This window comes from Euprymna scolopes, chromosome 11 (assembly GCF_053919585.1).
Source record: "Euprymna scolopes isolate OS-2025 chromosome 11, ASM5391958v1, whole genome shotgun sequence".
NCBI classification, from domain to species: Eukaryota; Metazoa; Mollusca; class Cephalopoda; order Sepiida; family Sepiolidae; genus Euprymna; species Euprymna scolopes.
This window is the reverse complement of record NC_136492.1, coordinates 59,609,410-59,625,165: the sequence shown is the minus strand read 5'-3', so window position 1 is coordinate 59,625,165 and position 15,756 is coordinate 59,609,410. Positions and strand designations below refer to the sequence as shown.

The 15,756-nt window shown below is 34.1% G+C and overlaps 1 protein-coding gene across 13 annotated transcripts in view; it reads right to left on the bottom strand.

Moving 5' to 3' along the window:
- The window catches only part of LOC145287867 (anoctamin-4-like), a 746,862-nt gene that overhangs the window by 177,792 nt on the left and 553,314 nt on the right, over positions 1–15,756 (bottom strand). For all 13 annotated transcript variants that reach the window (XM_080135748.1, XM_080135749.1, XM_080135750.1 and 10 more), the window contains one exon: positions 15,312–15,439. In XM_080135748.1, coding sequence (XP_079991874.1) covers positions 15,312–15,439 — 128 coding nt within the window. The remainder of the gene's footprint in view (positions 1–15,311; positions 15,440–15,756) is intronic.

Sequence of the window (15,756 nt, the reverse complement as noted above, 5' to 3'; positions counted from 1 at the left end):
GCCCTTCTTCAGGTATATGTTGAACGCAGGAATGTTTCTATCAAACTCGGGAATTTGGACGGAATTTCGAGCGGAACCTTTTATTTACTTCATGGAGGTAGCATGCTCTTGTTCCGTCAGTCATGCTAGATAGAGGTCCTAAGTAATTCACAAATGAATATTTCGGTCGCCCACACAGAGGATTGAACCTTCAACCTTCAGGAGAAGGTCACTTTTACAATTGATTTTTCCCAGTACTCTAACCACTGCGCCGAATTACTTCGACCTCTATCCAGTCATGGCTGACAAAACAAGAGCACGCTAGGGTTCTGCTCGAAATTCCATCCAAATTCCTGAGTTTGACAGAAACATTCCCGAATTCAACAACATTCACCTTAAGAAGGTCGGAGAGTATATCGATCGAAACGTGAAAATCACTCCAGATGAGAACAGTAGTCTGATGAATAATAATTCAAATAACCAATCCTCATCTCAAAAATTTAGAAATGTCAGGGTTATTTTTTATTGTTTTATTATAATTTAAAGTAAAAGCACTCTTGTTTTTACAGACAGACTTCAGAATCTTATGGAAATGATCTCATGTTTTCTGAAGCCTCTTAGTCTTTTCTTTATTCCCATGGTAAGTGCTCGACTGAGCTTCAATCTCTAGTCGCTTTTTTGCACAATTTCCACTATCCTTGCAAAGAACTTTCCTTTCTTCCTAGATTTGCCTAATCTCAAATGGAATTTCCATCTTTGGAACATGTCACATGATTGCTTTCCGAGGGCTACATGGTCATCTTCAAGTTTAATGTTTAACACTGCATCAGTTTATATTCATTCCATTCATTATTTTTAATCCTCTAATATCCATCTGGTGTAAACCTAAGAAAGCAATCTGTCATGGGCATGCGTCAGAAGCAGAGATATGCCAACGAATTCCTGGCAAAAGTGCATCGAAAATAGTGGTGATTATGTAGAAAAATTAATTCTGGAGCACGTAAGTCGCTCGTTTAATGGTACCACTCCCATCTCCGTCCATAGTGCTTCAACTTTTTTTGAGTTGAAAATATATATATATATATATATATATATATATATATATATAAAATATGAGGCTTTAGTTTTGCAATGGCCCTCATAGTTTTTCTTTCCTTCTCTGTTTGGAATTTTCTTCCTGCTCTACCGACTGTACTAGCATGTAGAAATTTAAATGTAATGTGAACAATCATCTGTCTGTATAACTCATAGTTAAACTTCCCTCTATAGATCTGACCCTAATCATAGTAGCCCCTTATGCCTTATTCTTTGTTTAGGATGAAGAAGGAAATAATATCCTGCTCTTTTATACATGATTCTGGAAAGACATACTTTTTCTTCCTTCACTTATTTTACATCCAGCCCTTCAGTAGTCCAATTGTTTCCTTCCTCCCTCCCCCCATTTAGTAGCCATATTGTGACCATCCTCTTCCCTAGTTTTATACCAATTCCTTTTCTTATTCTTGTATCATTAAACTACATTTCCAATATTCTTTAGTGAGATTATTTGCTATTCATTGCTTTCGACCCTCCAGGGCAATCTTGTGTCAATCTTGGCCGAGAAATGCCACCGCAGAGTTAAAGAAATTTTTTCAATGTAGGTTACCGTTCAAGTTAATACTACAGTCAGTGAAGAAAAAAAAAAAAAAAATAGTTGAACCAAAACAAAAACTAAAAAAAAAAAAAAAATTTAACAATAAAACAAGACCACATTCTTGTTGAAACAGCTTCCTGGAATATTCCATGACATTTTTCATAGAAAAAAAAAAAATAAATACCGTATTCCTTTAGCTTGTCATCATTTCAAATTCAAGTGAAACTAAAATCACATTTATTTATTTATTTTTTTTATTCTATTTAGAAGAATTGACGATTTTACTATTGTTGAAAACGTTTTTTTACATAAAATTCACTCACAATTTCTTTCTCTACCTCAAACTAAATTCACACGATATAACTGATCATGAATTTTGAAACAGTTGCTAGGCATAAGGGTAGGTAATTTGAGCTGTATTTATTTTTATTCAAAAGGGAGTAAAGAAAAGGTGGAAGCTGTTAGTAAAAATGCAGATACCTCATTTAAAATTTTAACAGTAGGTATTCCACATTATATATATATATATATATATATATATATATATATATATATATAAACAGTGTTGGGACGATTAATTGGGATCAGGAATTGAAAAAAATCAGAACTTTTTGGAGTATCGGAATCGGTAAAATTTCTGCATATTTTCCGATGCAAAAAACGATTCCTTTAATCTTTATTTGATTTTTGTTTTTGTTAGTTTAAAACCAAACCTTGCATTACTGGTAGTAATGATAAAATAAATATTTGATTTTAAACTACCAGTAAAGCTAAGATCACCCTTGCACAAGCGTTTCATGTTTGAGAAAATAGATGCAGATTTAACATTTTTTATGGAAAAATAACTTTAAATATTTAAAGATTTATAAAGAATCGGGATCAGAAATTGTATCAGAACTGGGAAAAATATTGGAATCGTCCTATCACTAATATACTCCAAATTCCAATTGGGTTTTAGGATTTTAATGGTTTTGTAAGGTGTACAATGAAAGCAGAACAACACTGCAGCTTTATTTTTTTTTAAATTTTGTTGTAAAAGAAATCAATTCGGTTAACTTGATTATGTAATAAAGCTAATATCTATTCAATGTAGCCGCCTTCAGCCTCAATTACCATCTTGATACGGGTGTGAAACTGGGAGCACGCCTTTTCCACAAGCGCCAGCGGGAGCTCGGCGAATACTCAGTGGATGGTGATCAAGCTGGCTTTGGTTGTTGGAAGTCATGTTGGTGATGTTCTCGACGTATGACCAAACAAAGTAGTCCAGCAGGTTCAAGTCAGGGAATGAGGGGGGGGGGGCTAGTGAGAGAAAGGGTACAAAGTCGTAGCACTTCTTCTGAAGTAAGGCCTGGGTCTCTTTGGACTTGTGGGCTGGCGCTGAGTTCTGCTGCTACACCCAGGGTCTGCAAACAACCACCTGAGTGCACCACAGAAGTACATCCAGGTACACTTTGGTGGTGCCGACTTTCAAGATGAGAGGTGGCATGATATGGCCCTCACTTGAAACCACACCAAAGACCATAACCGTGGCCGGAAACCGTTTTCATCACCCTGGGCATGTCCCTGTTATTCGTAGCAATCCACTGATGCATTTTAAGGGTATTGGCAATGGTCCTGTTATCGTAACTTGGATCGGTAGAGAGCATTAGTTGTATAGCGGTGCATCTCTGATTTTGCTTCTTGAACATTGTGTCACTTTCAGACATGATAGAAGGCTCTTATCACTTTTGGGATTTGTACACAACTGGCCAACTAACAGATGGTCTTCACCCCCCCCCCCAAAAAAAAACGTTTTCATCAAAGGGAAATGGAGTGTCTTTTCTAGGGCGACGATTTTATCGTTCCACCCTGTGTATGTGTGTGTATATATATATATATATATATATATATATATATATATATATATATATATATGCTCATTAAGAGTGAAACCAACCAAACATTGTTCAAGGTTGAGCATATTCATTTTCATATTTTCAATTTATTAAAATAATGTTCAACTAAGCAATTTCGAGTTCATTGAATTCAATTCGCACTTAAAAGAAAAATATATTTTTCTCTTTGCAAAGATAAAAATTTAGCTTCAAATAGTTTTTGAAAGTTATTTTAAACGGTTTTTAAGGTAAATACAGTAGAACCCCGTGATACGGCATTAAAAATTAGCAACAAAATACAGTACAGTATACAATGCACAGGTATATAATCAAATAACACCGTAAGGCGGGGCAAATGCCGTAACCAGAGGCCGGCAAAACATTGTATTCCACATCGTAATCTGAAAAAACCGTATCATAGGGCCACCGTATCCCGAGGTTCTACTTTATTATTATTTCAATGAATAAGAAAATATGAATTTGTTTTTCAACACAAACTACTTCAATATGAAAAAAAAATATTTATTGTAATTATAATATTCACATTTATTATAAATTTATTGTAAAATTATTTTAATATAATTTTTCAAAAAATATTTTAAGTTAATTTTATCATTTCTAAAATATCCCTTAATCATTTAGAGAAAAAAAATGTTTTAGAAACAGTTCGAATTTAAAGGAACTAAGAAATGCTTAAAATGCAAAATCATATGCCGTTGAACCCATGACTATAAACAAATCACTAAGCTTCATCAGATATTAAACTGAATATTTCTTAATATAGACAATACACCCCCCACCCCCAATCTATTATTGCTGGCCAATTTCGAAAGGCCCAGGATGGTTAGTTCTAGGTCAGCTCCATTTAATTCTGTCAAATCTTATAAGAGACATTGTTCATCAGTTGTTTGTCCGTTGTACAAGATGGCAAGACCCTCTTTTCTTAGAAGTCCATAACCGCTATTCAGTTAGCTTCGGGATTGGCTATTCAGTTAGCTTCGTGGACACCAATCATGTGATACTTGACTAGTTGTTAGTAACAGCCAACTTCTGTTTTCCATGATAGTCGACCAAGCTGAGCAGCATGGTGCAGTTAAAATAGTTGGTCTTTGTTGCTTGCCAAATAAAATTAAAAAAAAAAGTAAATGAATATGATAAACAACATAATTATGCGCCTCAAAACTATTTAAGAAATGCAGAATGTTTTTATTTTTAAATAAATAGAAAAACTTCAGTATGAATCATGGATAGTATAGAATCGAGAACTTTTATAGAATAAACGTATTGTTAGCTTTAAGAATTTAAAAAAAAAAAACCCAGTAAATTCCATAATCTAGTCATCACTTTCATAACTTTTTCATTGCACGAAAAATAGAATCTATTTCATTTTCTTTAACATGTACAGTTTTTTTTTTTTTTTTTTTTCGAATTGATTAGCTGCTTTTCTCCCTTCTTCCGCGTTTTATTGGTCAATTGAGTTCAGTGATGGAGTCAGGTTAGCAAATGAGTTTTGGCTCCAAGTCAGACACAGGTCTTGATAGTTGCAAATTGCAAACAGCAAGTTGAAAATATGCAGTCTATAAAATAAGTGGTGCCTGTAAATATTCACAAGTGCAAGCGAAATACAAACAGTTGCATTCAAAGGAGCGGTTAGAATCTTAAAAAGATCTCCCGGTTGGAGGGACTGAAATAATGAGTGAATGCCTGGTTTAAAGAAGACCGATTTTTCTCTTGTGTCAACAAGCTTCTTTTTTTTCTAAGGGGGTGGGGGTGGTGGTGTCAATTCATAAAATCTGGGTTAGAGTTTGTTTTTCGTCCATTTCAATTAGATGAACAAACAATAACAAAGGTATAAACTTACCAAAAATCAATCTGTTGCACTACATTTAAAATGTGTAACCTAATAAAGATTGTGAACTCAATTTTCAGACAAACAAAACATTATGCAAGTTCACACGCCTATTTAAGAAATATCTTCCTAACATTCAACACTAAACATAGTACCTACATTAGCTACACAATCTCAACTCTTCTCGTGTCTTACATACCATTTATCAGACACTAGCACGACTAAACACCACAACACAATAAAATGCTAGGCCGCTGCAATCAGAAAAATCCTTAACTTCAACACTAAAATCTTACAGTTAAAAAAGAAGAAAACTTCACACTTTATTCTTCCCTCCCTAACAGACGACCTAAATCAAAATAATTAAAATTCAACCAATAAAAACCAAAATAAAATTTTTGGCATAAAAAGCAACAAAAAATAAAAGCCTCTTTAACAACAATAAAATTGCTCCTGATGACGATCAAGGATCGAAAGCGCTCGGGGAAAATGGCTGACAAAAATCATTCGGCAACCTAATACTAACTGAAACGAGAAAAATCAACAGAAAAATAAAGAAAACTCTGTCGTATTTAATAAAACGTGCCTTCATATCGACTTACTGCACACACACACACACACACACACACACACATATATATATATAGAGAGAGATGTGCGTGTGTGTGTGCATCTTTTAGTTTTCTTTTGATTTTTCTTTTTCATACACTAAACTTCTGGCCACGTTCAAAGCTTTTATATTTTATTTTTTTATTCTGAAGTTGTAAAATAGGAATAATAGGAATAAAATGATAAACCCGAATCTTTTTCTCCAGCCGATTATCAAATTCTGCATAATCTTTTAAGCATTGGAAGAGGAAATTTCCCTTTGCATGTTTTTTTATTTTTTTTTATTTTTTTATCTTTCCTCCTTTTCATGTCTTGTATGACATTAAAAACATCCCTCGGCTGCAATAAATACGTTTCGGCTTCTTGTGTAGAAACGAGTTCCAAGCACAAAAAATAGATATCCTTTTACGATCAGCCAATAACTGAAACATTGCTGTGATGTGATGAAATAAGTATGGTTTTGGTTGGATATGAATTTTGGAACGGAAGAGCGAGGGGGGGAGGCTAATAATCAATATTTCCAATGAACATTGCTAAGAGATAAGTCCGTCCCTATCAATTTTAGGTTTGGTATTCGCACGAATGAGAAATTGTCTCTCCTCAACTCTTGACAAGATCTTCACATTTCCTAATTACTTCCCAGGATCGTGTGCAGGGCATGCTTAAGTGTCTTCGACAATGGGTGTAATCAGCCAAATATATACGTGATAATTAGTCAAATTGGGACTGAATGTTATTACATTTGTTTAAATTCAACTTGAGAAAAAATTAGTCTTTTCACTTTAAAAAAAAAAATATCACTTTTTGCTATTAGCACTTTGTATTATATTTAATTGAAAATATTTGATCATCGTGACAACGGGGCAAGGTTGGCAAAAACGAAAATTGTGACAACGGGTGTGGGAGAGAGACGACGTTGCTCAGTCGTATAAAAAAAACATAATGGGACTTGGGTGGCATCAGCCAGAAGCGAAACCGAGAGCTAAATTTTGTACGTAAAAAAAAAAAAAAAAAAAAAAAAAAAACACGCATGCCGAGCGTGAACTCGCATAATTTAAGTTAGCAAGCGTTGGGCCTATGAGGACATGTCATAACGTGGCAAATTTAGCTATTTAAAACAAAAGAACGTAACGAAATTCGCGCATGAATGGTTTGCAAAACACGTCGAGAACAAGGTTTTTATCTGACCCCCAACCTTCGAACAAAATATTTCTACATGAAATGGATGATTTTTTTTTCCAATTTTTCGATATGTTTTTTGTCAGAAATCGCTCTTTTTAACGATGCTGCATTGGTGCCTATACGATGTATGACAAAAGTTTTTAGCGGATATACAGACACAGACGTTTGAGATATATTTAATAAAGATTTTTACGATAGTTTATAGTTCAGTGAAAATACAGGCTATTAAAAGAAACAAAAACGCTTCCCACGTTAGGAATGACTTTCTAAATAACTCTATAAACTACACAAGTACATTTTTCTTTTCTGTTTTTAAGATTGACGACTGTTTCCGATTAATATTGTTTTTCCTTAATTTTGACTGTTTGTTTTAATATTGGCCATCGTTTATGATACAAAAAAGATTGTTTTGCACCTGAAAAAAATTGGCCACCAGTTTTACAAAAAAAACAGTTTTTTGTTTGGCATCTTCAAGCAGTGTAGTAACCTTCCCATAACATGTCAATGATAACATGGTCCCTATTCTGCATAAGTACCATATATTTTCATCACAAAATATATGGTAAAATATTCTTTCATTTTGGAATTGAGTTATGATTGAAATTGAAATTCCTTTAATTTTCCTAATAAGCCGTAAATTGCAATTAACTCGCATATTGACTCGTCTATTATTACGTTTCTATTTCTTACTCCCTTTTCATTGTATTTTTCCCTTCCCCGTCTGTTTTATATATATTCTATCTATTACTTTTCTCTCTCTGTCTGTCTGTCTCTCTTTCTCTCTCTCGATATTTAAATGTACTAAAAAAACTTAAAAGAATTGGAACAGTTCATTTCAAACAAAAGGAAATATCACCACAAGTATTTTTTTTTTTTAGTTGGAGAGGAAAGAGATATAGTGAGCAAAAAATGGATGACGTAGTAGCTATTAGTTCATGTTTTGATGTTTAGCCTTGCAGTAAAGGTGCTTTCATAGCCCAGACATTGACGGCAGAGGCAAAATTGTGAGCTGGACGTTTTGGTTTCGATTCTCGGTGGTGGCGCATGAGTCTTTTTTTTTTTAAATACTTTTTAAATCATTACTATATATTGCATCCAATCTATCATTCTATAAAAGTGAAAATATCTGCGTCTTTTCTCTATGGTAGTTAAGGAAGACTATTATACAGAAAGGCATTACTTTACATATTCACAATTTTTAATATATACATATGCACATAACCTTATGGACAGCACATAGGGCCCGAGCAAAGCCGGGCGGAACTGCTAGTATATCTATAAAAGTGAACGTGTCTGCGTCTGTGTACATTCCCCTACGTAATAACTGTCAATTTTTAGTCTACAGACTCGAAATTGGGTATACAGGGTACTGAGATTTGGGAAAATCTATGTGATCGGTTTTCGGCCAGAAATATTGGTGTTAAGGGGTCAAAGTTCAACGATTTGACCTTTGAGAACTATCAAACTCCTCCGACAATTTTTGGGTCTAAACACTTGAAATTTTAGATATAGGTTCCTTGGACATGGATCTAACTTAACTTGATTAGAACCCTAAACAATAAATTTTAAGGGGTTATAATAGGGGTCAAAGTTAAAAAAATTGAGGTTTTTTTTTTAAATTTTTTGCTCAGCAGACACCTCATATCCGGGCAACACACACTCTTTTTGCAATGAAAATATCAGGTCTTCCTCGACACAGGGAGTTAATCAGGAGGTTCCGTCAAATGGTGTGAAAAATAAGATTTGGTTGTATGTAAATATAACCCAATAAGGACGCGGATTTGAGTGTGTTGAGATATGGGAATGAATGGGAAAGGGTGAGGAGGGGTTAAAAATCGAGAGAATATACCCTGCTCTACTTCAGTATTGAACACTCTTGAATTAATCTCGTTAAACTTCATTGGTTACTTAAGCTCTTGGACACAATAACCTCAGATATATATATATATATATATATATATATATATTCCGATCTTAATGGACAATTTTTTAATTTGCCGGGCGGTCTTTTTAATTTCAGTAGGTAACTTACACAGTATGACGCCCAAAGTTTGTTTTTCGGCCATATCCTTCTCAAGCACTTTCTATCGGTGCATCCGATTATCTTCAGGAGCGATTGTTGTTGTTGTTGTTGTTTTCGCTTTCTGTGAGGCTTGGTATAATAAGTTACTTACTGAAATTAAAAAGACCCCCTTGCAAATTGAAAAATTATCCATTAAGATCGGAAAAAAGAATAACTCCGTGTTCAATCAGACGTGTCTGAAATTATATATATATATATATATATATATATATATATATATATATATAATGAAATAAGAATACAGTTACGTTTACCAAAATAATCCAAGATGGCAAAACTAAAGTATATTATAAATATTGAAAAGTTAATATTTATAAAATCGCAACCAGATGTAAAAACGCGATAAAACCAAGTAGGAAATAGAGTTTATAATAATAATTTCCTTCACCCCATTCCCTCTGATTCACTATTTGTGACCAAGTAAGATCTATGACTTACTTGTAGTTTCATTAAATACTTTTGCAAGCAAAATCCGATCCCACATTTTGCTAAATCCTACCCTCTGATGAGAAGGAAAGTATTTCTTCAAAACTCGGCGGATTAAGGACTATCCACTTATTTTGCGCTTCCTTTTTAAAATTAAATGTTTTTAACTCTTTTTCAAAGTGTTTTTTCTAACATGTTTTATTAACTACTTGTTCTTATACATACACACACACACATATATATATATATATATATATATATATATATATATATGCCTTTTACTGCTTTGATACAACTAAAGTTATCCTTGAACTGGACTTTGTTACACATATGTAGTGCCGAGTAAGCATATTGAGTGCATGCCATAAGGACTCAAATGTGTAAAACGGAATTGTTCCCAGAGATGAGCGACATGCCAGGTAAAAGCAGGAGTTAGATAAGTTAGAAAAAAAAACAGATGGTAGGAGTCGAGATGGCATCATACTTTTCGATCTGAGAGAAAACAAAGGCTTTCAAATCAGTCCGTGGAAACTAGTAAGAAACTTTGATAACTGCTAAGTGTGAAATGTTACCTCAATGTCTCTGGTCGCATGTCACCAATTCAGTAAAGTTAACTAAGTGAATTTACATCTAAGTCAGTCTTCTCCAAAAATAAAACGGACGTCTCCTTATGTCCTTTTCTGCATGAAAAGCTTTATTTATATAGCAACCTCTAGATGAAACAGTGATGAAGAGAAGTAGCAGTGTCAGACAATGGTTGAGAAAAGATCCACGTATGTATAAAGAAAATTGATTCTATTAAGGAAGACATAACATAGAAAGATATATATTAGGGATGGGGCGACCCCCCCTCCCCGCATTCCGATACAATTACCAATTCTCTACTAAATTTCAGATTCCGATACACTTAACAGTTCTTATTCCGATACTTTATAAATCTCTAAATATTTAACTATGAAATGGTTATTTTGTCCCGATTACTGTAAAAACACGTTAAATGCATATATATTTTCTCAAACGTAAAAACGCACTTGTGAGAGAGGGGTGATCTATAGATTTTAGTCTTATTGGAAGTTTAAATCAATAAATAGTTATTACTACCAGCAGTGGAAGATTCCTTTGGAAACAAAATAAGGGATAAAGGAATTTTTTTGGCATCGGAAAATGGGCACAAATTTTTCCGATTCTGATACCCCAAAGTTCCGATTTTTCTGATTCTCGACTCCAATTAATCGTCCCAACACTGTATGTATAAAACAAATTATAAAAATGTATTAATGGTAATTAAGCTACACAGACGTCCGTGTTTCATACTTGCATGAAAAAAAAAATCAGGCTAAAATGCATGGAATTTGTGTCAAGTGTTTTATATATTCATCATTTTGTGTTTAGTCCAGTTAGTTAAACTCAAATTCATAATTATTCCCTTCCAGGTGTTAAAATTTTTGCCAACGGCAGGGCTCCCCCCCCTCCAAATGTTTGGCTGACCTTTACTTCATATATTTGGTTTGGTTTTCCATAGAGTTGACACACACTTTTTTATGGGCATCTTGAATTAACAGGTAACCTTATTGTAACACTAGTAATATAAAGAAATATGCAAGACAAATTCTGTTTAATCTGAGCAGTAAGAAAAGTAATTAAGGGATATCTAATGGAAAAAGGGACCTTAAATATCTCATTTACTTTTCTTTACTATTGTTTCTGAACTTATTATTATTACTCTATTAACGACAACAAAAAATAAATTTGTTAACAGGTCAGAAATATCAAAAACGTAGTCACCATAATTAGAAATGCCATGTATTACTTCGTAAATTTAAAGTAAGTCAGCACTCGACATTTGAAGCGGTGATCATCAGTTTCGTATTTAACCATGATGCTCACCTTAACGGAAAGAAATTATAGTGCGTTATTTTCGTTTACATTCGTGATAATTATTACAGAGACAACTATTCTAATCATAAAGAGTTATGCTTTATACGAAGTGGAAACTCATTTCCCATTGCCAGAGAGCTCAACCCATGAGAAAGATAATTTTCCTAGGGTCTGATAATTATTTTGAAATTTCTACTTAACTTGAAAATTTAATTGAGATCTAATTCAAAATACAAACGTAGAAACAATATTAAGTATTTTGTGAACTGGACGTATGTAAGCGTCTGCTTGGGTTTGCCCGGTACCTGAGGTAAACCGTCTGATTATGCCGAGCGAATCTAACAAACGCTATAAAACAGAAAATAATATTCATCGGTTACAAATTAGAATTGAAAAAAAAAAAAAGAAAAAAAAAAAGAAAAAAAAGGAAAAAAAAAAAGGAAAAAAAAAGATATGCAAAAGCAAAATAAAATATAACAACCTACTGTAAAACTTTTTTTTCTTTCCTGATTAACTAAATGTATTTTTGGAGTGAGATTAGGATTAGTTCCTAAACACCGTCCATGGTAAGAAATAACATTTAGCCAAGAAATAAATTTATAACAATGAATTAAAAAAGAAAACCTGTTTTATTTGTAATTTTTTGAAGAGAAACCTTCAAATTTTTTTGCAAGATAATTTTAAACAAAAATTGTTAAAGTTTAAATATATTTTTTTCGAAAATTTATTAAAAATCGTTGGCTAATAATGTGGCTTCGCATTAGGTAATTACATCAACGTTCATTGACGCTGTCTAATTGGATGATCATTTTAACCAGTTCTCGTGATATTCCAGCGGCTTACATCGGATTTCGGGCAAACCCGAGTAAACGCTTACATACTTCCGGTTCACAAAATGCACTAGTACCACTAAAACAATATTAAAATAGTTTTAAGGAACAGAAAATGTTTGACTGAAAAATTTTGATGGCTCAAGTGATCCAAAGCAATCTTGTGTAGAACATTTATGTAAAATTGGAGGTAAAAGGGGGGTGGGGGGAAACGAAGGGAAGAAAAGGGTGGGGGGAAACGAAGGGAAGAAAAGGGTGGGGGGAAACGAAGGGAAGAAAAGGGTGGGGGGAAACGAAGGGAAGAAAAGGGTGGGGGGAAACGAAGGGAAGAAAAGGGTGGGGAGGAAACGAAGGGAAGAAAAGGGCGGGGAGGAAACGAAGGGAAGAAAAGGGCGGGGAGGAAACGAAGGGAAGAAAAGGGCGGGGAGGAAACGAAGGGAAGAAAAGGGCGGGGAGGAAACGAAGGGAAGAAAAGGGGGAAAACGATGGGAAGAAAGGGGGGGAAACGAAGGGAAGAAAGGGGGGTAAACGAAGGGAAGAAAGGGGGGTAAACGAAGGGAAGAAAAGGGTGGGGGGAAACGAAGGGAAGAAAAGGGTGGGGGGAAACGAAGGGAAGAAAAGGGTGGGGGGAAACGAAGGGGGAAACGAAGGGAAGAAAAAGTGGGGAAACTGAACGGGATAAATTTTGTCATAAGTTTTTACGTTGAATCACAATGTCAAGGTAGGAAAAATATTACAAGAAAACCTGTTAAATAGTCCAATACAGCTTTATAATACGCTAGCAAGGGGTCCCGACGTTGTCCAAGATTGAATGAAGATCAACAAATGTTTCCACCTTCCCATATTTGTCATTAAAATCTGAAATCGGCCGTTTTTCAATCAAATCGATTGATTGCCTGCTCTAGTTGAGGACCGCTTAGTCCACAATACATTGTAGTCTACATTGCACTGTAGAGAATTTAGTCTTGATTTCATAAAATTATCTCTAGATAATGGTTTCACTTAAATTTTAAAATGCAAAAGTAAAGTATCATGATTCAACAATGCGTTAAACGGAAACATTCATTTCGAACACACCCGTCTTATAAAAGAATCTAGAATTGATTTTAAATGGCTGAACCTTTCTGCTTGTGCAGTGATAAAACTTCAAGTGCACTTGTGATGTTAGGTTAGAAGTGTTGACTTTGGTCAAAATCGGACTTCCTTCTTTAATCGGATTGTTCGGATTATGGATTTGATACTTATCGGAACTTGCATAAGAATTAAAAAAAAATCAATTCTTTTATTTCATTACAAACGATACTAACATTTAAAGTCAGCTGATGCTCACATTCTTTTCAATGTGTTTCCTTTAGTTTTATATGTAAAGAAATAGTTATATAGAAGGACATTTTAATCTATTGTATTTTTGTATATATTACTGCTTAAACATAATTAAATCATAACCTTTCCTTTCAGATTTTTTATTTTTTTATTACATTTTCACCCCAAACAAGGCACATTGCCACTTTGGTGTAGGGGGCTACTATCAGAGGCAAAATCTACTGCGGTACTATGTAGGGATTTGGGCAGCAAGCTGTCAGTTCATGTTACACTTGAACTTCTGCACGTTAGTACAGTTGGGGAAGCAGGGACCTAGAGTGGAATTCCAGAGTCTAGCGGTTCTGGGGAAGAAACTACTGGTGTAGAAAGATCTTTTACATCTAGGGATCTCTACAGTGTGGGGGTGGGATTTAGCAGCCTGTCGGATTTGTCGAGGGTGTTCACGTCGTGAGGGCACAAGTGCTTGTAGTTCATCAGAGCATTCACCATTAAAATACTTGTAGAAGAAGCAGAGGGATGCAACATTTCGTCGATGAGACAGAGGCTGAAGCTTAGATGCCACTTCAGGGCCTATCAGATTTGCGACTCTTTTGAACCTTGTCAAGGAGAGAGAGACTAGTAGCAGATGCACCAGCCCAAATATGACAGCAATACTCCATACATGGGCGAATGGTGGCCTTATAGAGGTACAGGATACTTTCGGGTATTAAGATTAGTTATTAAAGCATCATTAATATTTTTCTGCCATGTTGGCCTGAAAACTACCTTTTATTAACAAAAAGGAAATCATCTTCCACCATGAAAATGCTCGTTTTACGACAGCCCTACTGACCAGATCTCCTAAAAGAATCTGGTTGGTATTCTTTCTCCATCCGGCATATTCTCCTGCCTTAGCTACCTCGGATTATCACTTATTTTGAAGATTACACAACCATTTCAATGGATTTGGGTTAACTTCACGAAGAGATTGAAGATTTAAATTCATATTTCATATTAAAATCTGAATAATTTTACAAGCGAGGCATTTATAAGCTTGTTAACAGAGAGAACCAAGTCAGAAAATAAAAGGTAGTTATTGTTATGAATAAAGATTTTCAAAAATGGGTGTTAATTTACGAGATGAAATTTTAACAAAGAAGTTCCGAAATTGATCATCTTAAATACATTTCCCATGAATATAAAGATTTTGAACTTTGGCATTGTATTTCACCCGAAAACTCCATTGGTTTTGTTGATCAGCACCACGCAGTTTAGTTAAACATTTTTAAAAGAGCAAATATACAAACTAAAAATTATATCCCTAGAATATTACAACTGGTTATCCGCCCACAAGTTACAGAGACAACAATCAAGGACATTTCTTTTTTTTTTTTACCCTTTTGAGCTTAACATTTTATCTCTTGTGAAAATGGTAAAATTCGACTATAAATATTAAAGCTTCAATTGGTTTTGGGATAATTTTATTGTTCCGTATTTTTAGTGTAATTTTTAAACTCTGAACAAGTTTTTTTTTATATAGTTCTATATATTTTCTCTACATAAAAATTTAGAGAAAATAAAATTCCAAGAATAAATCCAAAATTAGTACACAAACGTAAATTTATTTAATCACCAGAAATAAAAAAAAAAACAATTTAATACTCACTGTTCCATTCTCTCTCGATTGAAAGGAGCCGTAAAATAGTTTGGATCCGGCTTGACAACGTCCGAATCCAACTCGAATGGATTTGGACATTTGCTCCAACAGGAATCAAATTCTTCCATGTCATTTTCCTGATTTGAGAGAAAAATGTTTTTTAAAAATTCATTCAAACGTTCTCTAAATTTTTAGGCCTTTTGTGTTTTTCTGTAAAATAAAGTATAATTTAAGACCTACTATAGTAAAAACATCAAAACCCAAATATGACTGTACCAACAAATATATTTGTGGTAGTTGTGCAACCATCTTGGAATGCAATGGAATCAAAACCAGATACCAATATCAGTTTTTTGAATAAAAGCTTATGAGTTATCCAATATAAATAAAGCTACAATAGTTTATATTCCATGTTATGTTTTATGCAGCAGTCACGTGTTAGAGTACTTTCTCT